The following is a 27,308-nucleotide window of genomic DNA, read 5'->3' as shown; positions in this document are numbered from 1 at the left end:
ATTTCATTTGGGAGTATAATTATATTTGCATTTTAGCAGACATATTTATCACTATTGAATATCCCATTGAATAATTATTCTGATTTCATTATTTGGAAATAGCAACTATTTCAATTATTTGGGAATATTATGCCTGCAGAAATAATTGCTTATAACCTATTTACACAATTTATATATATTTTTTACAGGAGCCAAATGCAGTATCATTTCAATACTATTCTGAAACTGTAGAATTAGTGAAAAATATTAAAACGCGTAGGCTGAATTGTCATTTTCACCAAGCATCCATAAATTTGGTAATGCAGATCACCTGATTTTTATGAAATAAAATTCGATGGATTTCACAGAAGTAGAATGGGATCTGCAATCGATGGGTCATCCAGTTCAGCAGATTATTGGGTAAAGATTTTTGGGTACTGGACAATCTAAAACTTACCCCAGGAAATCCTCCACCTCCTAAGATCACTACCTGCTCCACATCCACAAATTCATTTAACTGCTGATCATGCAACTTTTATTTTTTGGATCCTATGTTATTTAATGATAAATGTTTTCATTTTGTCAATCAACAACACACAAAATGCTGGAGGAACTCAGCAGGCCAGACAGCATCTATGGAAAAGAGTACAGTGGACGTTTTGGGCCAAAACACTTTGCAGAACCGGAGAAAAAGGCTAAGGAGTATATTTAAAAGGTGGGAAGTGAGAGTAGAGAGAAACACCAGGAGCGAGATCAGTGGGGAGGGACAAATGGGCAAGGGAGTCCTGTAGGGAGAGCTTCCTGCAGAAAATAGGAAGTGGGTGGGGGAGAGATGTGCTTGGTGGTGGGATCCTGTTGGAGATGGCAGAAGTTTTGGAGAATTATGTGCTCGATGCGGAGCTAACGGGGTGGTAGGTGAGGACAAGAGAAATCCTATCTCTGGTAGGGTGGCTGGAGGATGGGGTAAGAGCAGATGTGCATGAAGTGAAAGAGATGCAGTTGAGGGCAGCGTTGATGGTGGAAGAAGGGAATTGTCAACAATGTGTCTTTCAATATCAATATTGGTACCATTACCCTGTCCTGAAGGAACCTACACATCATCCCTTGGAATCAAATATTTTATTCTCCATTTCCCTTTCCCTGCAGGTTTTTGGATAAGGCACTTGTCAATCTATGCCTTTTATCCCCTCTCCCCTCTGCAAATACTCAAATTAGACTCACTCTTATCACAACACTGAAATGGTCTTATCCAAAGTTAGAAGTGAACACCTCCATAACTGGTACAATGTTCACCCAACCTCTGTACTCTTTGACTCAAATAATCATACGATCCTCCTCTCTGACTTCCTTACATTGTGCAATTACTCTTTCTTGGTTCCATATCTATTTGATCTCAGACTTACATCAGCTTGTCACCATTCCATTAGAGCCCCTAATCATGTGCCTTAACTTACCACTTTCATTTAATGGATACCATTATGTAAAGACATGAAATGCTGATAATATGCAGCTCTTCATCATCTCAGCTGACTTATCCACTGCTTCTGTTGTTATATCGCTTGTCCAGTCCTGAACTGGTGGAGCTCCAGTTCCCTCCAGTTGGATTTATCTCAACTAAAGTCGTGAAATTCAGCTCTTACTGCAAAATCCATCCCCTTCATAAATTGTTTTCCCTCCTTCTCTATCCCTAATGGTGAACCAAAACACTTGCCGTCTTTGGAACCTCAGTTAATCACAAGATGAGCTTCCAAACCTATAAATTTTCAAAACAGGGATTTCCCATTTTTTATGTCTGTAACACTGCCTGCCTTGGTCATCCCCTGCTGTACTCATTAGACCACAAGACATTGGAGCAGAATTAGGCCATTTGGTCTATCGAATCTGCTCTGTCATTCCAACATGGCAGCTTTATTATCCCACTCAACTCCATACAACTGCCCTTTCACCATACCCCTTGATGCCCCGACCATTCAGGAATCTATCAACTTCTGCTTTAAATATACCCTCAGACTTAGCTTCCACCGCAGTCTGTGGCAGAGCATTGCACAGATTCACCACTCTTTGGCGAAAGAAGTTCCTCCTTACCCCTGTTCTAAAAGGTCACCCCACAATTCTGAGGCTGTGCCCGTCAGTTCTGGGCACCCCCACCAGAGGAAATATCTTCTCCCCATCCACCTTTTCTCGTCCTTTCAACATTTGGTAGGTTTCAATGAGATACCCACACATTCTTCTAAATTCCAGTGAGTACTGGCCCATAGCTGCCAAACCCTCTTCATATGTTAACCCCTTCATTCCAGGAATCATCCTTGTGAACCTCCTCTGTACTCTCTCCAATGACAATATATCCCTTCTGAGACAAGGCTCTTAAAACTGTTGACAATACTCCTAGAGCGGCCTAACTAGTGTCTTATAAAGCTTCAGCATTATCTCCTTGTTTTTATATTCTATTCCCTTCGAAATAATTGCCAACATTGAATTTGCCTTCTTTACCACAGACTCAACCTGTGAATTAACCTTCTGGGAGTCTTGCACGAGGACTCTGAAGTCCCTTTGCAGCTCTGATTTTTTAATTTTCTTTCCATTTAGAAAACAGTCCATGCCTTCATATCTTCTGTCAAAATGCGTACACCCCTACACTGTATTCCATCTGCCATTTTTTTGCCCATTCCCCCAATCTACCTAAGCCCTTCTGCAGACATCTTGTTTCCTCAACACTACCTGCCCATCCACCTATCCTCATTTCTTCTATAAACTTGGCCACAAAGCCATCAATTCCTTCATCCAATTCATTGACTTATAACGTGAAAAGAAGTGGTCCTGCCATCAATCTCTGTGGTACAGCACTAGTCACTGGCTGCCAACCCGTAAAGCCCCCTTTATTCCCACTCTTTGACTCCTGCTAGTCAACCAATCTTCTATCTACGCTAGTACCTTTCCTATAATACCATGGGCTCTTATCTTGTATCCTCTTTTATATTATTGGCTAGCTTAAGCTTCATATTTCATTATTTCTCTCTTTATATCTTTCTTAATTGCTTCTGTTGGTTTTTAAAAGCTTCCCATCCTCTGCCTTCCCAGTCATATTTGCTACATTATATGCACTCTCTTTAGCTTTAATGCTGTCATTGACTTCCCTTGTCAGCCATGGTTGCCTCATTCTCCCTTTAGAATACATTATCATTGTGATGTATCTTTCTTGCACCTTCTGAATTTCCCCCAGAAACACCTGTTATTGCTGTTCTCCCATGATCACTGTTAGTGTGCTCTCCCAGTCAACTTCGGCCAGTTCCTCTCTCATGTCTTTGCAATTTCCTTTCTTCCATTGATAATAATGATACATTTGATTTTAGCCTCTCCTTCTCAAACTGCAACGGGAATTCTATCATATTATGATCACTGCTTCCTTAGAGTTTCATTATCCTAAATTTCCTAATCGTTACATAACAGTAAATCCAGAATTCCCATTCCCATAGTTGGCACAACCACAAGCTGCTCTAAAAACCCATCTCATAGGCATTCTGCAAATTCCCTCTGTTGGGATCCACTAGTAACCTAATTTTCCTCAATCTACCTACATATTGAAATCCACGTAACTATCACAACATTGCCCTTTTTACATGCCTTTTTGACCTCCTATTGAAATTTGTAGCCCACATGCTGGCTGGTGTTTCGAGGTCTGTATATAACTCCCATCAGGGTCTTTTTACCTTTTCAGTTTCTTAACTCTACCCACAGGGATTCTACACCCTCTAATCCTATGTCCCTCTTTTCTGAGGAACTTGATTTCATTTTTCACCAAGAGCCACCCCACCCCCTTGGCCCACATGCCTGTCCTTTCGATGCCATGTGTATCCACGAATGTTAAGCTCCCAATTATGATCTTCTTTCAGCCATGACTCAATGATAGCAACAGCATCGATTCTGCCAATCTCTAACTGTGCTAAGTTAGGGTCATCTACATTATTCCGTATACTATGTGCATTCAAATATAACAGCTCCAGTCCTACATTCATCACCCTTTTTGATTTTGGCCCCCTGTTACGCTTTAACTCATCCCACTGACTACAATTTTGCCCTACTATTTGTCTGTCCTTCCTCACATTCTCACTACACATTGCATCTAGTTGTATATCAACTGTCTCATCCCCAGCCTGATCACCCCGGTTCCTGTCCCCCTACCAAATTAGTTTTAACCTCTCCAACAGCTCTAGCAATCCTGCCTGCAAAGATATTGGTCCCTCCTCGGGTTCAGGTGTAACTCACTCTTTCTGTACAGGACATACCTTCCCTAGAAGAGATCCTAATGGTCCAGAAATCTGAAACTCTGCTCCCTGCATCAATTCGCCAGCCAAGCATTCATCTACCAAATCATCCTATTCTTACCCTCACTGGCACTTGGCACAGGCAGCAAACCGGAGATTACTACCCGCGAGGTCCTGCTTTTCAGCTCTCTACCAAACTCCCTAAATTCTTTCTTCAGGACCAACTCCCTTTTCTTACCGAACCAAAACAAACACTTGAGGGCTGCCCTTAGCACATCCCTGGGTGTTTTAGCTGTTAAGCAAATGAGACACTTCACTGTATGTTTCAATGTACATGTGATGAATTTAATCTGAATATGAACTTGCCCATCCTCTGCCCTGACCACATCCCATTCAGAAATCACTCAGGTCTGCAGAAGGCGCGAGGAAAATTACTACTAAGCAAACAGTAAACACAAGGAAGCCTGTAGATGCTGGAAATCCAAGGCAACACACACAAAATGCTGGATGAATTCAGCAGGTTAGGCAGAATCTATGGACCGGAATAAACAGCTGACGTTTCAGGCCAAGGCCCTTCTTTGGGGGCACTTTATAAATCCTCTCTAAATCCATTTTCTGTCAACCAGTTTGTTTTACAGAAGACAACTACTATTAAATCAATGAAACTGCATTGCATTGTAGCACAACAAACATTGCTACTTGGGTTGTGGGTGTGATTTTTTACTTTATTTTGTAGTCTTTTGGTTAAGAGCTTATTGCTATGCTACTTGACTTTTTAACTAGCATTTGTGTTTAGGCTCTGAATGCGTTCTGTCCCATAAGACTTTTCAACACGACAGTATGACAAGAGAACACAATGGAACCGAGCCTTTGCAAGTGGAAATAAATGAATTCAAAGCACAATTAAATCTATGAAACAAAGTCAAAAATTTGCCTGCTTTGAGGCCTAGGACTGTCAACTCAATTTGTCCCTCTACTTTCGATATTCTCTTAATATCTTTATCCCCTCTGAAAGCACTTGTTCAAACACTGGGATAACATTGACTGAGATGAATATTGTGAATTTAATTTTGGTGTGGTGTTGAAAGGCCAGTGGATATTGGGGAGTATTCTTTTTGGATTGATAATTAGGATTTACTATGCATAACTGAAAATTATAGAAAATTAAAATAGGCCTCACATTGTTAAAATCTTAACATTATTACATACTATTGGTGATGTTAGTGCTGTTCTCAAATATGAATAAAGCAAGCTAAAAGTTAAGAGGTATAAGTTGGCTATGGAAGACTGGAAAATTATATTAAGAAGTACAGCCATACATGAGTAATGATTAGCTTTTAAAAACATTAATATTAGTTTACAAATAATAATACATCTCTTTATGGCAAATAAGTCCAGTGTGATTAATAAGCAAAACTAAAGTAAAAAATTGATCAAACAAAGAGGTTTATAATGTTGGCAAAAACATTAGCAAAATTAAGGATTGGGAAAAATTCTGAATTCAGCAAAGGTAAAATAGGATGAGAGCCAGCTAGAAGCATAGAAATGGATTACAGTACAAGAACCAGTAAATGTTGGTCTCTTGCTTTTGGTACAATAGAAATTATACCGGGGAGAGAAATCACTGGGAACTCTTTGCCAGTTAGGTTGACATCTGGAGTAGGAAATTTACAAAGCAAGTAGGAACAGCACATTTGGATAATAATTATCGGATTAGGCAGAATTAAAGTAAAATTATGTTGTACAAGTCTATTGGAATTTTTTAAAGTTCTAACTTGCAGAATAGATAAATGGACGGTATCAGATTTTTGGAAGCTCTTTGATAAGGTGTTACATAAGAGGTAACTGTTCAAGATTGGGAGCATATTTTATTGGGGTTAAATGGATGAAGATTTGGGGACTGGACAGAAGACAAAATGTAGGATATATCTGTGTCGTAAAAGGATTGAGAATCAGGACGAAAGGTCTTGGCCTGAAACGTTGACTGTACTTCTTCCTATAGATGCTGCCTGGCCTGTTGTGTTCCACCAGCATTTTGTGTGTGTTGTTTCATATATTCATGTTGGATGGTACTGTTGCTTGTGAAGGGAGATAAATACAGACTAAATGGACAAAACATAACATATGGAATATAGCATGGAAAATGTGAGGTCATCAGCTTTGGCCAAATAAATAGATATATGGAGTTATTTTTTAGGATGAGAGATCAAAAGGTGTTGGTGTTTGGAGGGACCTGGAGGCCCTTGTATATGAACAACTGAAAATGATTACACAGATTGAGCAAAGTAATTAGAAAGGTAAACAGTATGCTGGCTTTATTGCCAAAGGGTTTAAATACCAGAAAAGGAAACAGTATGCACCAATTATATAGTCTCCTGTTGAGAAGACATCTGCAATATTGTGTCTAGATCTGAACTCTTTATCAAAAGACAGATATACTTGCAACAGAGAGAATTCAACAAAGATTTAGCAGATAGGTTCCTGATACAGCGGCAGCAGGGTTACTCTTGAAGGAGAGAGTCAGATTGCGCCTATACTGTCAAGAGACTAGAAGAATGAGAAGGAATTTTATTGAAATTCTTAAATTACTTGATAAATGCAGAGTTGATGTTTCCCCTGGCTGGTGTTTCTAAAGCCAGCAGTCATAATCTCAAATAACAGTGTGGGTATTCAGCACAGAGTTGAGAAAATGCTTGTGAAAGCACTTTGAAATGTCTCTGACCCTCCTGCCACCTCTATACCTTAAAATGAACACACAATCATCTGAGGACAAGAGACAGCAGATGCTGGATTCTGAAACTGTTGGAGAAACTCAGCAGATCAGGCAGTATCTCGGGAGGGAAGTGGACAGTCGATTGTTCCAGTTCGTTTCATCTAGAGGGGAGATAGCCAATATAAATAGGTGAGGGGAAGGGATAGAACAAGTGTTGGCAAGCAACAGGTGGTTCCAAGTGAGGAGTGATGGGCACAGAGACCTTCTGGAGCAAATACCTCTAAGAGATGCTATCATTATTGGAGAACGGTTGTTTGAGGCACAGGCTACAATACCAATGGTACTAAAGTGACTCTGGATTTTCAATATGAATCCTGACCTTGATGATGACTCCCCTGTAATAATGGTCATCCTAAAAAATGGTGAAAGAGCCATTGGAAAGCAGGTGGTCCTAGTTTGCTAACCTTCAACTTTTGTTGGAATGAAAGACTTCCAAAATCCAATTGCACCCTCTTTTTAGCATTATGTTTTTTATTATGCCCAAATTTGTGTCCATGGTTACATTTAGCTGGATATTGGGGGAACAAAAATAAAGTTTGACTGTGAGTTTTATATTTAAGATATAGGAGCTGGAGTGAGCTAGTAGACCCTTCAGAGCCACTCCGCCACATAACAAGACCATGGCTGGTTTTGCATATTATTTCAATTTATCAGCACTATTCCTAAATCCCTTGATTCCCCTAATAGCTAGAAATCTATTGATCTCTGATTTGAATGAATACAGTGGCTAAGCCTATAGCCGTCCAGTTGAAGAATTCTAGTGATTCACCACCTCTGAATGAAAAGGAAATTTCTTAGCTAAATTATAAATATTCTACCCCTTATTCTGAAACTGTGTGACTTGTTTCTAGAGTCCTCGGCTTCGGAAATGTCCCCCCTGTATCCAACATGTCAAACTTTAATAATTTTGTAAGTTTTGATGAGATTTTAACTAGTTCTTCTAAGTACAATCCTCAGCTGATCAATCTCTTTTCAATAAAACTACCATTCCTGGAACCAGTCTGGTGAGTTCTTTTTGCTGTATCCTCTCTATATCTTTTATTACAAATGTTTGTAGATAAGGAGATCAAAACTCCACACAAAATTCCAGAATGAATTACCATTTACCTTCCGACTCAATGTAGGCCTTTAAAGACAGGAACACAAGCACATTCAGATGCCTTTGAGTATTAACACAGGCCTTGCTTTTCAGTCATATAGACAATCTATATTGAACTCCACCTGCCATCATCTTACCCAATAACTCAGCTTGTACATATCACCTTGAATCACTTCTGGCAATCTCACCTAGAATTGTATGATCAACAAACTTATAAATAAGACATATGGGCCACTCAGCCAAACTGCTCCTATAGATTGTGAATTGCTGGAGACCCCCAAGCACAGATCCCAGTGGAACCTGCCCAGTCACAACCTGTCAGCCTGAGAATGATTTGTTTATTCCCATTCTTGCTTCCTGTCAAATAATCAATCCTCAAACAACAACAGTACATTACCTGCAAAGCCATGTTCTGATCAGCCTTCTTTTGGACATTAATGAAAGCCATTAGGAGATCCAAATATACAACTTTTAACTATCCTACTAGTCACATCCTTAAAGAACTCCAATAAATTAGTCACATGTGATGATCCTTTCATCAACCCACAGTGTTTCTGATCAATTCTATTATTTCTTTAAGGTGTGCTGTTATTCCATCATTACAACCTCTGCCTTCTCCCCCACTCACATAATTTCTCTCTCCCTCCTTTCTTAAATTCTGGGGTCATGGTTACCACTCTCCAATACACAGGAACATTTCCAGAAATCTACAGAATTTTGAAGATGAGAACTGAAACATTTACTATGTAGTTATCTTTTTCAAAACATTGACATATAGATCATTGGGTCCAGGGGATCTATCAGCTTTCATCCCCTGGACTATTTTCTGACTAATATTCAGTGTTCATTCTCACCAGACCACTGATTTTGTTATATTCCTGGCAAGCTTTTCTCTGAGGACAGAGCCCAAGTATTTGTTCAATTTTCCTGCTATTTCCTTTTTCCCCCATAAAAAATTTCCCTGCATCTGAATGTAAGGGGCTCATACCTGTCCTCGCTAGACCTTTCCATTTTCCATACTTATAAATATTCTTCAGTTTATTTTTGTGTTCCTTGTCAGTCTACTTGATATTCAACCCTGCCTTTCTTCATAAGTGTCGTGGCAAGCATTTGTGGAATATCAAAATGCTCCCAATCCTCTGGCAATTTTAAGAGATTTTTCATTTTGAATTAATAATATCTTTACAATCATTTTGGGTTATTAAGGAGGTGCATCCATTTGGGTTACCTAGAGAAATTGACGGTAGCAGAACATTGTACTTGCAATAGCTATAGGATTGACTTCGATGGCACAAAACTGCTGCGCTGTGCCAATGTCTTTTTGGGAAGCCATGGTGAAGGAAGCCATTGAAATAAAACTAGAGGTAAAGAATTTTAACTAAGACGAAGGTCTCACTCCAAGTAAGAACAAAAATTTGATGATTAACCAATCAGGAGAGACGAACTACAGGGGTATAGATGCCACTGGACCAGACATTCCCAGGCATATCATCTCTGAAGAAGATGGTAGAGTTTGTAATTGAAACGTCGGTTAAAATTGATACCTGTACCTGGCTCGAGGCCTGATAAGAGTTTATTTGTCACATACGGCAGGAAAGCACCAGATCCTTTTTCAGGATATTAGAACTTCCTTAATCTTCTCTAAATAACAATGGTATATACTTTAACAGGCAGATAAGAACCCAAGGACATCTTTTCCAGCAGGGAGTGGCTCAGATGATGTAGCATTCTCCCATTCTACACACAGATGTCAGCCTAGATTCTTGAATCCTTTTAATTAGGCAGTAAAAGTGCTGCGGTAAAACTAAACCAGAAATTTTTTGACAGTTGTACAAAAATTCTTATAAATAAACACTCACCAATGGCAGGAAGCTCCCGTTGGTAAAGACAGTAGATAGAGAATCACCAGATTTATTTACATCAGCAAATGGTTCATTCATATCATTGCAACAAGTATCTGCCGTTATAACTGTGGGTGTTAAGTTTCTTTCTGGTGAATACTCTCTGTTTTCTGTGCTTCCAAAATGTGGTGCAGACATATTAAAACACTTCTGAATGCTGCAGTTCTTCTGCAGGCTCTTGATTTTCTCTTCATAATGTTGTACAGTTTGTTTAAGCTTGGTTTCCATGTTCCTCATTTGTTTCTCATTTTCTTCTTGCAATTTCTTTGCTCTCCTACAACTCACAAAAACAAAGACATTTTGCAACTTAATAGAATTTCTATCTGAGTTAACAACATTCTATGCTGTATGCCACAGAATGTGATTATCCTTCAAAGTCTACAGAGCTACTGTAATTCAAGTAAAAATGTCCTCTTTTCCTAAAGTTGATTTTGAAAAATTACTTCAAGGTTGCTTGCTGTGCTCATTAACCTCTTCTACATGGCTAACCCTTGTGGATATTCAATCATGCAGGAAGCAATCATCATATCCAAGTCTTAACTTCTCCCTCTTGAATCCAACACCTGGCAAACTTCTATGTGTTTAACAGAGAGTCTGTTGACTGGTTGCATCAGAGCCTGGCACGGAAACACCAATTACCTTAAATGGAATATCCCGCAGAAAGTAGTGGATACAGCTCAGTCCGTCACAGGTAAAACCCTCCCAACCACTGAGTGCACTTACATGAAATGCTGTCACAGGAAAACAGCATTCATCATTAGGGACACCCACTACCCAGGACATGCTCTCTTCTCACTGCTGCCGTAAGCAAGAAGGCACTAGAGCCTGAGGACTCGCACCACCAGGTTAAGGAACAGTTATTACCCCTCAACCATCAGGTTCCTGAACCAGTGGGGATAACTTCACTTGCTCCATTACTGAAATATTCCCACAATCTATGGACTTACTTTCAAGGACTCTTCATCTCATGCTCTTGATATTTATTGTTTATTTATTTATTATTATTTCTTTTGTATTTGCAGCAGCTTGTATTTTGCACATTGGCTGTTTGTCTGTCCTGTTGGGTATGGTCTTACATTGATACTGTTATATTTCTTGAACTTTCTGAGTATGCCCACAAAAATGAATCTCAGGGTTGTATATGGCAACATATATGTACTTTAATAATAAATTTACTTTGAGCTTTGAATACAGGTGCTCTTTTCATAATATATTAATGATCAGACAAAAGAGTAACTAATATATATATATATATTTTTGTGTGTTTGGAGGTGTGTGTGTGTGTGTGTGTGTGTGTGTGTGGTTTTATAAATATCACACATGGATGTAATCATGGATATAATTAGAAGTGGAATCAGAAAAGGCAAAAGGCTCTGAACACAACACCTTCCTATTCCAATTTCTCAACATCACAAGGGATATTTAATCAATCAATTAAGTCATTATAGGAACATAGGATGCCCTGTTCTGATCGCATACCATACAGAATGGGCTTAGGTTCTGTATTAACCCATTTTTGTATATGCTTAAAATGAAATTAGCAAGCTGTAGTTGATGATGGGGTGGGTAAGGGGATTTCAAAAAATAGTACTGTTGAATACATCCCATGGTCCCAGTGATCTACATTTCAGAGTGTTGAAAGAAGCAATTATAAAATATCAGATGATTTATTTAATATCTTCTTTTGCAAAATGGTGATGTCCAGGGCACCATTTATATTATCTTTTATCACAGGGAACTGTGCATTTGATTATAACTTTCTTCAATATTTACTTCAATCTTATATTTTGCTGATGCAACACATCAGTAACTGTACTACTTAGATGACAATAAGAATTGACAAGGAAAATTATAAGGTCTCAGTTTCTAGAAAAAATTGCAGTGGGGGCCATGAAACAGGCCCTCATGTATGTATTGGACCCAGCCCAAACACAATGGGACATCCCAGGAGACCATTGTAATGTATTTTATCAGTGGAACTACAGGTGACAGAGTTGGCAGCAAGATTTCCTGTGAGCCCCTGACCCAGGTGACCAATTGCCATCATATAAACACTGTAATTTTAAGTAATAGCCATGGGTTGGCCGCTTCTAGTAAATTTAGGCTGGTGGGAAAGCTATCAATGCTCTCCAATGCAGTGCAAGATGATACACTAGGAGAGTTACAGACAACATAAGTCTACACTATGCAAAACGGTAATTAAGTTGACAGCTTTCAAAATATCTGGGTGATGAACAATCAAGCAAGTGTGACACAGAGAATGTAATAGTGATTACATAATAGTGATTACATTGTAAGTGTGGCGTCAATGATAAAATACTGCCAAAAATTAAAAAGTAACTAAGTTCCCTATCAAAATTAATCTTGTATATATTAACCTCAGGTAACAACTAAGTAAGATTCTTGAGTCATAAATAAACTCAGATAGGATTAAAAACATGATAAAGAAACATGAAAGGCAGATAAATCTTGATAAAATGGGCTAAAACATTATTCCACATCATAAAACAACTGAAGGTGTTTTTCTTTGAGACCCATGGCCGTATTATTCTTTTCTGCACAAGGACTAGGACATCAGGCACAGTACAAAAGGCCTTGCATATCGGAATTTCATATAAGGGTCTTTCAGCCTCTAACCTATTCCATGAAAAAGTCAACTGGTCATTGGATGGAAGGTCGATGGGGTATGGATTAGAAAAAATCATTGAAGGAGAGCAGAGAGAATTGAGGGTAGAGACAATCATTGGGTGTGAGGCATTTTCAGGTTGGGATGTACAAACATTTAAATGGAGACACTTGGTAGAAAAAGAAAGAATGTTCAGATACTCTATGCTCAGATAATGAGTAGCTGCCTTTAACATCACAGCTGTCTCCAATCTTTTGGTTAAAGCCTACTCAGAGTGTAAGTCTTATATGCAAAGAACAGTTTGTAGACATGACATGAATACATGTGCTTCTTACTTTCGAATAGCATTACATATATCCAGCTGTCTCCAGGTACAAATGTGTGGTGAACTACACCTGTTTGGACACGCCCCCACCTGCTGACTGCTCCTGTGGCCCCTCCCACTGACTGTGGCTCCTCCCACAGACCCCGGTATAAAGGCGATTGGAGTCACCGCCCCGGCCTCAGTCTCCAGGATGCAGTGTGTTGGTCAATTGCTGCTTGTTCTTTCTTCCAGCCAATAAAAGCCTATATCTCGCCTCACGTCTCAGAGAGTTATTGATGGTGCATCAAAATGTGTTGCAGAATTTAGAGCAAAAAGTCCCAAATGTGTTATGGCTGGACTTAAAACCCAATTGCAAACAAAATTCTAAAGCTAAGTGTACAGAAAAAAAAATTATTGCCCTATGAGATAGACTATCTGGACGGTATCCTTCACCATTTAGAATGTTCATAGAAAATGAGTTACTTTTAAAATGTGAGCACTGTTATAACAAACAATGTTCAGACAGTCTGTGAAATGCTAACAGATGATGTGATTGTGACCAGCTAAGTTGTTTTAAACCATACAGTTGTTGCAGTATGTCTGAGCAATGGGATTATTACTGCTGCAGCAAATACAGAGAGCCAAGCAATTAAAATTTTTTTCCAAAGTTGAAAGGTTTCAAAATCTGTGTCAAATCTGACATAGGAACTTGGGGAAAAATATGAAATTTGATAATTCTAAATTTGAATCTGAAAATGACTATTGCAAAATTATATTAAATGCATATATGATAGCATGCATGAAACCGTTATTAAGAAGCCATGATACAACACATCCTGATGTCTTCCCATTCATAATGGGGAATTTTAACTAGGCCAGCTTGAAAGAGTCCAAATACTTATTACCAATAAAGCTCTTGTAGTACCAGATCTTTAAAAAAATTTGTTGACATTTTCTATGTGTCCCTTGAGTGTTGCTCAGGGCCTTAGCATGCGCTGCCTCAACCCTGATAAATTGGAAATCTCATGTAGATCAATTCTATATGTTTTTAGTCTACTAAATCAGTGAAATATTTCCCTTTTACTCAAAGGCTTAATAACTGTTAGCGACTTTGTCCAGTGCAGGCCAGTAATCTTGCATTAGATACACTGTTGAAAGGGCAGAGTATTTGAATGAGTTGGTTTTATATTTTATTACAGGATTGGAATGTATCATCCAATATATATCCTTTAGAATGAATAAAACTTATTCATTAATTTTACTGAGAGCTTCATATGTTCATATGTACTTCAGCACACTTAATAGAAAATGTTTCTGCATTTCTCAAATAATATCACTAATATTATTGGTACCAAATCTGTAGCTCGCTCTGCACCACAAGACAGTACAAAAAGCTACAAACTGATCCCACTGATGCTGAGATATGTATACCTTAATGACAAAAAGGAATTTGTGTTTGCAAAAGTTAAATATCCTGGCCTAGAAAATGGATCAGTTTGCCAAATGTTTCATAAGCAAATTGTGCTTTAAAATGGTTTTATCTGGGTAGTTTGCACAAACTATTATTTCCAAGTGAAGTCATATCAACTGGTAAACTAGCATATGTTTCTCTACGTAAAATTCATCTTAATTCAGCTGTTGTTTTCCTGAAATTGGTTGAGCGATCAATGACTGCAGCTGTGAAATGAGGTGACAGATATTGTAAAATCCTACGAGTTAATGGCATCACTCAAACCCAAATGCAGTGTGGAAGATTAATTGCACAGATTTACTATTACGAGCTGGGGATTGGGTTGATCCATCTAAACCAAGTATAGTAATTTGCCTGATACTTTATTTTGTAAAGGCATATGTTTCTCTCAAAATTCCAGATTATTTTGGTAAGAGATTATTCTTTCTTACTGACATAAATTGGAGGTTTAGAAGCAACAAACAATCATCATTGAATATTCACAAACAAACCTCATGTGGGGTTTGGTCAACAATATAATATTTATCTTCTGCAAACAGCATCTGTCAGGCTCAGTCTTCAATGTTTAGGATAATGGAAAAGGCACCTCTGGTTTATATTTCAATAATACTTGAGTAATCTTACATATGTGTTGCTTGATTAAGCATTCCTATTCGTTTAAGTATTCATGGTAGGCTGTATGTATAAATAGATGAATTTCATACATCATCATCCTACCACGATATGAGCCTATCTTGCTTGAAGTAAACATGGTTAGACTCATGTTTCAGACACCCGTGTCTTCCTTTGAATTAGCTTAATGCTTTGAAGTTACAAATCATAGAAATTCCTTCACTACTGACAACCTTTTTGTTCAACTAATATCTGAGCTGAACGATAACCTTGATCACCCTGCATGTGCAATGGTGTGACCCCACAGACAGGGCAGAACTTAATTGGGGCAGACCATCAGAAGGGGCTGCCCAATCACACTGGAATTGATTGTGTCCTCTCCCTTGCACAATTTTCCTCCCCTCTACTCCAGTCTTTTATATAATTGTACAGTGGATGTCACAGGGAAAGTACTTTAAGCAACCAGTATGACTGTAACATGGCAGCCATAACATCTTCATCCAGTTCCTGCTGGGAACAACTTTGTGCAGATGATCACAGCACTACTGCCCTAATTCATGATTTTTATGCAGGGGATCCAACGGGACATTAATATCCATGCAGCATTTTTAAGATACTAAAAGAGGGCAAACTCTAGTTCCTAAGTATATGCTCTAAAACAGCTGCAACAAAGTCATGGAAATGCCCATATTTACCTGTTTTCATGTTCTTTCAGCTCTGCCATAGCATACTGTGTATGTCGGAGAGCTGCCTCATATTTTTCCTTGCTAGTCCTTGCAGATGTTTCCAGTTCTGCCTTTAGTCTTACCAAGTCCTTCTGTAACAGTTTATTATCAGAACCCAGTTTATGGATAGAGGCTGCATAAGCATTCTGAAGCTCCTTCAGTTGATTATTTTCTATCTGCAAGGAGATAATAAATGTACTGAAATATGATCAATCTTAACCAGGATGATTGTTCAATCAATAATGAGCAGAAAGTATTTTATTGATGTTTCTCTGTAAATTTCTAAGTTGCTTTTTCATAAAATGTGACAGAAGAACTATAATCAAACCACACAGTTGTGTCTTCATAAAATAAATTGCTTAAATTTAGACAATAGAAGTTATGAACCAACAGAGCTATAAAATGACATTAGTCACAAGCAATGTGGCAGTGAAGAATTATATTGAACTTTAGTCTGTCAATCTATTATTTAAGGAGCTTCACATACACAGTGTTAAATGCTGTTTTTAAATAAACTCAGCACTCTTCAATTCTCAAGAAGGTCTCTTTCGGGGGTGAAAAAAACAACAGATCAGGAACAGGTAATGATAGGATGAGGCATGGTAATCTCCCTTGTCTCCGCAGTTTTCCATCAGGATTAGGCATGTATACAACTGACGGAAATATGGACCCCACTGCTTGCTAAGTGCCAGAATTTAGTGGTGAATGAAAAAGAGAACAAGAACCAATGTGCAGCCAAAGTATAGCAAGTATTCAGGAACCTTTATCTCTCGCTGCCTCATAAGCTGAAAACATGCAAAGATAGAGCCTGGGAAAATGAAACCATTTTTAACCAAATTCATGTTCATGAGAGCGTGCTATGTATACATTACTTGCTGTGTTTTCTATATTAAAATAGTGTCAATGATTTTTCTGACTGAGACATTTACTAAGACAGAGCTGAATCATTATAAAAATGTTAAAAATATAATCACACTAAAAGAAATAAATACTTAAATAATTAGAAGAAAGTAAAATGAAGAACTTAACATTTCAGTGGTGAAATGGTAAATTCTCCCAGCATGAAACTGAGGGTTGAATGTCAATTGTGTCCAGAAGGTCTATTCAGGGAATCCCAACTCTTCACAGGCTTAATGGTGAGACCAAAAATAGAGGCTCATAAGACTCAGAGTGCCTTCAACGTTCACGTTTCACCATGTATGTGTGGGAGTCCAAAAAAGACAGCTGACATTTTGTGCTTTGGTCACTTTGGAATCACCAGTTTAACAATATTGTTACAACAACCTTATGCAGTGATAAGTGTTTTTTGTGAAATGCTGAATGCCAAATTAAATATAAACTCCAAATACATTTTTGTAGTCAGACTCGTTTATGTGGCATTCATGAGTGATAGTTAGATCCATTCTTCCATCCTTTTAGTTGAATAACACTGCACAGAGCTCGTGGTCAGAGAGCAAAGATACATGTTAAAGTACGAAGGGTGATTGATAAGTTCATGGCCTAAGGCAGGAGTCGATTTTAGAAAACCAAGCACATTTATTTTTCAACATAGTCCCCTCCTACATGTACACACTTAGTCCAGCGGTCGTGGAGCATACGGATCTTGGACCTCCAGAAAGTGTCCACAGATGTGTGATTGATGTTCGTGGCCTAAGGTAGAAGGAGATGAGTTATAGAGCTCTCTTTACATGCACATTCAGTTCAACTCTTTCAGTGATTGTGCAGTAAGTTTGAAGTTAATAACTCATCTCTTTCTACCTTAGGCCACAAACTTATCAATCACCCCTCATAGCATAGAGAAATTTGATCTATTCTTGTTGGTAGTCTCTACTTTTTATAGATTTTTAAAAATAGTAATATCTTCTCCAATAACACTAGCTCATTTTTCACATTCATTTCTATTTACCTTCGATCGGTTGCCCTCCAAGCTTTGCAATGTTTCTTTTAAGTCTTTGTTCTCCTCTTTAAGAGACTCAAGTTGGTCCACGACCATCTGGAATTTGGATACAAACATGAGTTACACAATTTTTAAAATTGAGTTAATTCACATAACAAATGGGTAACTTTCTGATTCCACACACATCAGTGTCAGACACTGTATTTGGTTACAAACACTGGAAGGAAGTACTCTTGAATATTAAAAAGAATGACACAAAGAACAAAGTCTATCAAGCATATTCATCAAAGCACCCACATATTATTATGCTTTCATTTCAGATAATGACACTTTTACATCATAATCAAAGATCAATCTGTATGATGCTTATTCATGTTAATATCTGTTTCTTGGCAGATCTGTTACAGACTGTAGGCAAACTGCTTGCTTTTAGTCTGCAAAGCTAATCTGGTTCTGAACTCCACCTTATGGCTTTTCATTGATAGGAATAATTTCAAAGAATACTTTTCAGCAACCATTGTCAAAAGACTCCTAATTGAAAATATCCTTCAGCATAGCACTATGGAGTACAGGTGTACCCCGCTACATGTAAGTTCGCTTTACGCCACTTCGCTTTTACGAAAGACTAACATTAGTACCTGTTTTTGCTAACCGAAAGAAATCTGAAAAGGATTTTCGATTTTACAAAAATAGGCGCCCGCTTTAAACTTGTGTTTACCCCGAGAAAGACTAGCATGACTGTGAAGCCTTGCACGGGCAGGTGTGTGCGCATGCGTGTACGTGCTGATTTTTTTTCTACAAGTTGGTTTTGGTTAAATCTTCCTGATTCTGGTAAGTGAAACTACACTGTACATACTTTATTTCTACTTTATATAGGCTGTGTATTTATCATATCATTTCTGATTTTACTACATGTTAGTGTTATTTTAGGTTTTATGTGCTATTTGGTTTGATTTAGTAGGTTATATTTTGGGTCTGCAAACGCTCAATAATTTTTCCCATATAAATTAATGGTAATTGGTCCCTCACTTTACGTCATTTTGGCTTACGAAAGGTTTCATAGGAATGCTCTACTTTCGGATAGCAGGGCAAGCCTGTACTCCACTTGGAGTACTGTGCTCAATTCTGGTCGCCTCACTACAGGAAGGACATGGAAACCATAGAAAGGGTGCGGAGGAGATTTCGAAGAATGTTGTCTGGATTGGGGAGCATGCCTTATGAGAATAGGTTGAGTGAACTCAGCCTTTTCTCCTTGGAGTGACAGAGGATGAGAGGCGACCTGATAGAGGTGTATAAGATAATGAGAGGCATTGATTGTGTGGATAGTCAGAGGCTTTTCCCAGGGCTGAATTGGCTGCCACAGGAGGGCACACTTTTAAGGTGCTTGGAGGAGATGTCAGGGGTAAGTTTTTTACTCAGAGAGTGGTGAGTGCGTGGAATGGGCTGCTGGCGGTGGTGGTGGAGGCAGAAACGATAGGGTCTTTTAGGAAACACAAAATATACTGCAGATGCTGAGGTCAAATCAACATGTACAAACACGCTGGAGGAACTCAGCAGGTCGGGCAGCATCCGTTGAAATGAGCAGTCAACGTTTTGGGCTGAGACCCTTCGTCAAGGGTCTTTTAAGAGACTCCTGGATAGGTACATGGAGCTTAGAAAAATAGAGGGCTATGGGTAAGCCTAGGTTATTTCTAAAGTAAGGACATGTTCAGCACAGCTTTGTGGGCCAAAGGGCCTGTATTGTGCTGTAGGTTTTCTATGTTTCTATGTTTCAAACGTCATAACTCCGACAAAACTTCTGAAAAGTTAATGGGATCAAACTTCACTATTCTACATGACCAATTTCAGATGCTTTGACAGCGCAAAAGAAAAGCAACATGAAGAATGATATAATAAAGACAGTGATCAATGAAGTTCTATACACTAACAGATATAACTAAAAAGGTTCGAAAGTGTACAATACTTAGTCAAAGTTTATGTATAAATGGTGAAAATACATAATATTAGAGAAAACACAAAATATAACATGACCTTTAGTACCGTGTTTCTGAAAAGTTAATTTATCTGCAAGACAATATCCTGTGTTCACCTCTAGAGTAAAGATTCATTTTTTGATTAGTTGTTAGTTGGTTATCACATGTGAATACGTAGTTTTACAGACCCAATATTCAACTGAAATTTGATCTTTTTTTTCCAGTTCAGTGCTGAGTTGCTTTTCCAGATGAGCAGTTTTCTCTGTGACAGTTGCTATGGTGATTTCTTTTTGATCAAGTGTTCTAGCGAGGTTAGAGACCTCTGTTCTAATTCCCATCAACTCAGAGATATGTGACTGTTCCTTCTCGCAGATGCAATTCCTGAACTGCAACAGGACATTAAAAAAAATGTTCAAAGTATTTTTCAAATCACAAGTCTGCTTTCCTAATATATTGCCACTTTAAGCAACTACATTTTGAGGAAAAACAACAGCTTTGGCAATATTACATTGATAGAAAAAAAGATTTCATAATTAGAAGGTCAATGAGAACGTTATCCTTTCCCTTCTGGTACTTTAGTTCAAATCCAAAATAGGAATAATGTTTTTTAACCTCTCCCTGCTTCAATCTCTTGCTGCAAAAAATCCATTACAACCTTGGTACTTAAGAAAAACAAAATAACTTGCCTTAATGACCAACACCCAATGGCTCTGACATCTACCACGATGAAGTGCTTTGAGAAGCTGGTCAAGGTACCTATTAACTGTAGCCTTCCAGACAACCTCGACCCACTGCAATTCATCTACTGTCTAAAACAAGTCTATGGTAGGTGCTATTTCCCTGGTCCAACACTCATCTCTGGAGCATCTCAACAATAAAGTCACCTATATCAGATGATTGACTGCAGCTTCACCTTCAATACTGTAATTCCAAGCAAGCTCATCTCCAAACTCTGGAGCCTGTTAGTCAATGCCTCCCTCTGCAGCTAGATCCTCAACTTACTGACCACCAGGCTACAATCAGTCAGGATAGGCTGCAACACCTTTGCCACGATTACACTCACGACTGGTGTTCCAACAAGGTTGCTTCCTCAGTTTCCAATTCTACTCACTGTACCCTCATGACTGTCTGCTTTAACTTTATCTACAACAAGGGTTCCTAACCCGGGGTCCATGGTCACCTTGCTGAATGGTATTGGTCCACGGCATGAAAAAGGGCAGGGATCCATGATCTACAAGTTTGTGGATGATAACCCCGTGGTTGGCTATTTCTCAAATAACATTGTGTCAGAGTATAGGAAGGAGATAGAGAGCTTAGAAACATGGTGTTATGATAGCAACCATTCCCTCGATGTCAACAAAACAAAAAAGGATGGTCTCAAACAAGAGAAAATCTGCAGATGCAAGAAATCAAAATAATACACACAGAACATGGGAGAACTCAGCCGGCCAGGCAGCATGGATGGAAAAAGAGTAAGCAGCTGACGTTTCAGTCCTGATGGAGGGTCTTGGCCTGAAACATTGACAGTTTACTCTTTCCCATAGGTGCTGCCTGGCCTGCTGAGTTCCTCCAGCATTTTGTGTGTGTCACTGAAAAAAGGATGACCATTAACTTTGGGGATGGGGCATTTGACAAGTCCATGTCTACATCAACAGTGCTGAGGTTGAGAGATTCAACTTCCAGGGAGTGAACATCACCAATAGCCTATCCTGATCCAGCCACAAAAACACCGCAGCCAAGAAAGTTCTCTACACCTCTACTTCCTCAGGAGGCTACAGAAGATTAACAATGTCCCCATCGGCCATTACCAATGCACCATAAACATTACCCTGTCTGGATGATGAACAGCTTGGTGTGGCAACTGCTCTGCACATGACCACAAGAGACCACAGTGAACTTGTACATAGATCAGCACATCACTGAAATTAGCCTCCCCTCCAGGGAATGGTCTACACTCCTCACTGCCTCAGTGAAGCAGCCAGCATAATCAAAGACCCCACTCACCCTGCTCAGTCTCCCATTCCCCCTCTGCCATTGGGCAGAAGATACAGAGGCTGAAAGCATCTGCCACCAGGCTTAAGGACAGCTTCTACCCACTGACGTAAGACTATTAAATGGTTGCCTAGTTTGACAAGATGAACTCTATCTCATTATGGTTTTGCCTTTTATTGTTAACCTGCTCTGCACTTTTTCTGTAGCTGTTATGCTTTATTCTGCATTATTATTGTTTTACCTTGTTCTACCTCAATCAACTGCGTAATGATTTGATCGACGTTTCAGGTCGAGACCTTTCTTCAAGACTGGAAAGCAAGAAAAGAAGTCAGAGCAAGAAGATGGGAGGAGGGGAGGAAGAAGTACAAAGTGGCAGGTGATAGGAGAAACTGAGGGGGGAGGTGAAGTAAAGAGTCGGGAAGTTGATTGTGAAAGAGATAAAGGGTTGGAGGAGCGGATATCTGACAGAAGAGTGCGCAAGATCATGGAAGAAAGGGAAGGGGGATATAGTGTCTGCTAAATCAGTCATAAGAAGCTTTTAAATGTATCTTAATTGTAATTGTAATTGATTTATTATTGTCACATGTAGACAAGTACACAAATGACCCTGACTGCCTTTTAATCCTGATCTGCAGCAGAGGACATGCATATCATTTAACTGAGAACGCAACACAACAAAATACACCAAAAATATCGAGCTGCTAGTAAAATAACACACGCTAGAGATTCTGCAGACACTGGAAATCCAGAGCAACACTGACAAAATGCTGGAGCAGCTCAACAGGTTAGACAGCGTCTGTGGAAAGAAATAAAGAGGCAGTGTTTCAGGAAGAGACCCATCATCAGGACCTAGTAAAATAACTCAGAGTGCAATTCTTGGGGCTCCTTTGGGAGGTTTAATAGCTGGTGACATGGTACAAAGGGATGAAGAAAGGATACATGTGGATGAATGTGGTGTTCAGAAGTTAGGCCACAGCAGCTACAATGGAGTAATTGTTCCATCCTTTCTGATATTGCTGTGGCCTTGTTACTATTTAGTATAATTTGCATTTTTAGTTACTAAATAAAGCAATAAAATGCTATTCCCTTTTTCAGTTCCTTTGCTTCTGCCCTGGCTGTTCCCAGGATGCAGCATTCCTTTCCAGGACATCTAAGATGTCTTCCTTCCTCAGAGAACAGGGTTTCCCTTCCTCCACTATTGATGCTGTCCTCACCTTCATCCCTTCCATTTCCCAAATACCCCATCTTCCTGCTGCCTTAACAGTGAGAGAGTTCCTCTTGTCCTACCTCCCACCCCATCAGCCTCCACATCCCCTGCAATTTCCGTCATCTCCAAAGGGGTCCCACCACTAAGCACATCTTCGCTGCCCCACCCTCTGCATTTCCCTTGTCTATCCACCCCTCCCCACTAATCTCTCTCCTGGCACTTACCCTTGCAAGCATCCTAAATGGTGCAACTACCTGTAAGCCTCTCCCCTCACCTCCATTCCGTCCTTCGGTGGTGGTTGATGACTCTTTTTCTTTATATATTTAGATGACGGTTAAACATATTGCTCCGGTGGGGGGGGGTTTGATTCCTAATGGCTTTTTTCCCCTCTTTTTTTGTAGTTAGTGGGGGTTTTTTAGTTAGGCCAGGTTCTTTTTTTCCCTTCTTTTCCCTACATATAATTTTTTCCCCATTTTTTATATATTAGGATCAGCTTCATTTTTCTTCAGCTCTATTAATTGTATACATATTAATTTGTTGAAGTTTTGTATCATTCTATAGCTGTAGAAGATAATGTACCAATAAAATGATTCTAAAAATGAAAATGAGGTACCACTTCACCTGTGAACCTGTCTGGTCATCTATTGTATCCAGTGCTCCTCATGTGGCTCCCTCTACATTCGTGAGACCTGTCATAAACTGGGGGGCAGCTTTGTTAACAACTTATGCTCCATCTGCCAAAAGCAGAATTTCCTGTTGCCAAACATTTTAATTCCACTTCCCATTCCCATTCTGACATGTCGGTCCACGGTTTCCCCCTTGTGCCAAGATGAGGCCACCCTTAGGGTGGAGCAACAATACCTTATATCCCATCTGGGTAGTCCAACCTGATGGCATGAATATTGATTTGTCCTTTGGGTAATTTTTTCCTTGTCCCTCCCCTTTTCTTCTATTCCTCACTCTGGCTTCTTATCTCTTTTGAACTGCCTATCACTTCCCCCGTGTTCCTTCCTCCTTCCCTTTCTCCAATGGTCCACTCTCCTCTCTTATCAGATTCCTTCTCCTCCAGCCCTTCACCTTGCCTACCCAGCTGGGCCCACCTATCACCTTCCAGTGAGCCTCCTTCCCCTCCCCCAATCATTTTATTCGGGCACCTTCCCCCTTCCTTTTCAGTCCTGAAGAGGGGCCTCAGCCTGAAACGTCAACTGTTTATTCATTTCCATAGATACAGCCTGATCTGCTGAGTTCCTCCAGCATTTTGTGTGTATTGCATTAAATACAACAATCAGTAACACTCTATATTGAGTTCCCATCACTATTAATTTTTTGCTGTCTCTGAATTTGGAGTCATTTTGAATTCATGATTGTTAGAAACCTGATCATAAGCACTAGGGCAAAAAAAAAGTTTCCAAATAAAATTGGTTCATTATTGTCACATTTACCAAGGTACAGTGAAACTTTGTTTTGCATGTCACATACAAATCATTTTAACACATCATTACATTGAGGCAGCAGTACAAGGGAAAAGCAATAACATATAGTGTTGAAATTACAGAGAAAATGCAGCACAGGCAGTTGATAAGCCATGAATGAGGTCAATGGTGAGGTCAAGAGGTCTGTTCAATTGACATTGAAGGTAACTTTGCTGTTTGGATTTCTGGTTGTGATCAACTTGTAGAAAAGTAACACAGTTAAAAAAAATCAAATTGTAAATTTTCATGGGTGTGTAATATCACAAACCAAACTGGTGTAATATGTAAAAAGTCTTAACTTACACTACAGCAGTTTATTAACATACTTTATTGCTTTCCTTGTTCCTGTCCACATGATTATTCTGCAGTCTTCGTAACTCTTCATCCTTTCTGCCAAGCTCATCCTTCTGCTGATTACAATGTCTTTGTAATAATTCAAGCCTACAACAAAATAATGCAAATTTTCAATTCCATGTGATCTTAAGAAATAGTTTTATTTTTATGGAAATTAGAAAGATTTTGATCCTAACCTAAACATTTCTTCTTGAATGTGAGCTTAACATTATTGTAAGAGAAACTTACCCTCTATCCATGTAAATGTTGTCAACGAGCTTATTCAATAACTTCAGCTAACTTTTCTTAATAATAAAAACATGACTTCAAACTTTAAAGAAATCATTGTATTAATTATTACAATCCTTTTTTTCAGTTGATTACAAAAATTTGCAAGGTTTGTCAAGAAATTTCTGGCTTTATTTTGGATCAGTTAGTGCATGATCTCCAAGGTTGAGAAAAACTATACCATTCAGCGTGGCATTGCAACGGTCATTAAGGCCAGCATTGGGCCTGTATCGTAAAAATACAACCACGTTGCCAGCGTGAATACATAACATTAAATAAGAAAAGTTTACAGATGAATAAGATCTTTTGTGTCAAGGACTTAATTCATAGCTCAATCCATTAATAATAGCACTAAATTTATAAATGTTAGGAGAGTTCCAGATAAAGTCCAAGAAGAATTAGTTTAAAAAAAGGATATATTAAAAGTTGTAACAGGAAAACAATGTGATTGAATATATCTGCAAATGTACTTTGGAAAATTCAGTCAAATGTAAGTTTAAGTTTTACAGATTCTGGTAGAATTTTAATTTGAAGCACACATAAGCCCTGTGTTATCATTCCAAGAAACTGTGAAGCCACATCACTTATTCAATAAACATGAGTTGAAAAAATACTTTGTGTTTCTTTATTTACTTTATTCCCCACACATAAAATTCTGTAAGAGTAAGTTTATTCCCTATCTCAGATTTCTGGGTACTCTGTGAACTCTAGAAGTATGAATCTCCATTACCCAAATGGTCAACACGACCACCTGTATATTCGCATTCACACCAGTATTTTGTACAATAGGATAAGTAGCCACAGGTCACAATGAGCTTTGAGATAATTAACCAGTTACTTATGAGCTTGATTCAGTTTTTCTTTCTTTTTCTTTTTAAATCTTTTTATTAATTTTAAACAAACATAAATAAAACATGAATACAGAGATTTTGAGAGTACATAATTAATAGGTTAAGTATACATTCAGATAGATGATAATCCATATGTAATAACCTCCCAAACTCATAGTAATTGCAAAAAAAGCAGTAAATAAGAAAAAAAATCCCCAAAAAAGAAAAGGAAAAAAACCTAACCAACATGGGCCATTGCATTATGTCAAATATACACAGTAGCATCAATAACTCCATACCTCCATCCAAATAATTAAGGATAATAAAAGCAGGGTTTAGGAAAAGTCAGTTTAACTGATATGAAAATGTTGGATAAATGGTCTCCAAGTTTCTTCAAATTTAACTGAAGAATCAAAGACAACACTTCTAATTTTTTCTAAGCTCAAACAAGAGATAGTTTGAGAAAACCACTGAAATATAGTTGGAGGATTAATTTCTTTCCAGTTCAATAGGATAGATCTTCTAGCCATTAATGTAACAAATGCAATCATCCATTGAGCTGAGGGGGATAAACAACTATTATCTACCATCGATAAACCGAAAATTGCAGTAATAGGATGCGGTTGCAATCTGATATTGTTGAAATAATACTGAAAATATCTTTCCAATAATTTTGCAAATGGGCAAGACCAAAACATGTGGGTCAATGAAGCAACTTCAGAATGACATCTGTCACAGGTTGGATTAACATAAGAATAAAATCGAGCAAGTTTATCCTTGGACATATGAGCTCTGTGTACAACCTTAAATTGTATTAGGGCATGTTTAGCACAAATAGAAGAGTTGACTAATTGTAAAATTTTCTCCCACTACTCAGTGGGTAAAAGACAATGAAGTTCTTTTTCCCATTCCTCCTTAATTTTTTCTGATATTTCTGGTTGTATTTTCATGATCATATTATAAATGGTGGTTACTAAACCCTTTTGGGAAGGATTCAGAGCTAAAAAATTTTCCGTAATGTCCATTGGACATAATTTCGGAAGAGACTGTAACATATTATTCAAGAAATTTCTAACTTGCAAATATCTAAAAAACTGAGTTTTAGGTAAATTCTATTTATTAGATAGCTGTTCAAAGGACATAAAACTATTATCTAAAAATAGATCACGAAAACATGTTATACCTTTTGTTTTCCATTATACAAAGGCTTGATCCATAAAAGAGGGCCGAAAACAAAAATTAGATATAATAGGGCTTGTTAAGATAAACTTATTCAAGCCAAAAAATTTATAAAATTGAAAAGATATTCGCAATGTATGTTTAACTATAGGATTAGTTATTTGTTTATTCAATTTAGATAAAGAAAAAGGAAATGAAGATCCTAAAATTGAAAACAATGAAAAGTCTTGTACCGATTTACTTTCCAAATTTACCCATTGTGGGCAAGATGCTATAATCGATTCTTGTGTCCAAAATATTAAATATTGAATATTGACTGCCCAATAGTAAAATCTCAGGTTTGGCAAGGCCAAACCACCCTCCTTCTTAGGCTTCTATAAATATT

At 38.3% G+C, this 27,308-nt stretch overlaps 1 protein-coding gene across 1 annotated transcript in view; it reads right to left on the bottom strand.

Annotated features, from left to right (window-relative positions):
• The window catches only part of LOC132390775 (centrosomal protein of 63 kDa-like), an 81,671-nt gene that overhangs the window by 708 nt on the left and 53,655 nt on the right, over positions 1 to 27,308 (bottom strand). The window contains exons 8-12 of the mRNA XM_059963324.1: positions 24,620 to 24,734; positions 19,811 to 20,008; positions 17,659 to 17,745; positions 15,723 to 15,928; positions 9,973 to 10,288 (exon numbers count right to left, since the gene is read on the bottom strand). Of these exons, the coding sequence (XP_059819307.1) occupies positions 9,973 to 10,288; positions 15,723 to 15,928; positions 17,659 to 17,745; positions 19,811 to 20,008; positions 24,620 to 24,734 (922 nt within the window). The remainder of the gene's footprint in view (positions 1 to 9,972; positions 10,289 to 15,722; positions 15,929 to 17,658; positions 17,746 to 19,810; positions 20,009 to 24,619; positions 24,735 to 27,308) is intronic.

Source organism: Hypanus sabinus, chromosome 3 (assembly GCF_030144855.1).
Source record: "Hypanus sabinus isolate sHypSab1 chromosome 3, sHypSab1.hap1, whole genome shotgun sequence".
Classification (NCBI taxonomy): Eukaryota; Metazoa; Chordata; class Chondrichthyes; order Myliobatiformes; family Dasyatidae; genus Hypanus; species Hypanus sabinus.
This window is presented reverse-complemented; position numbering and strand designations above follow the sequence as displayed.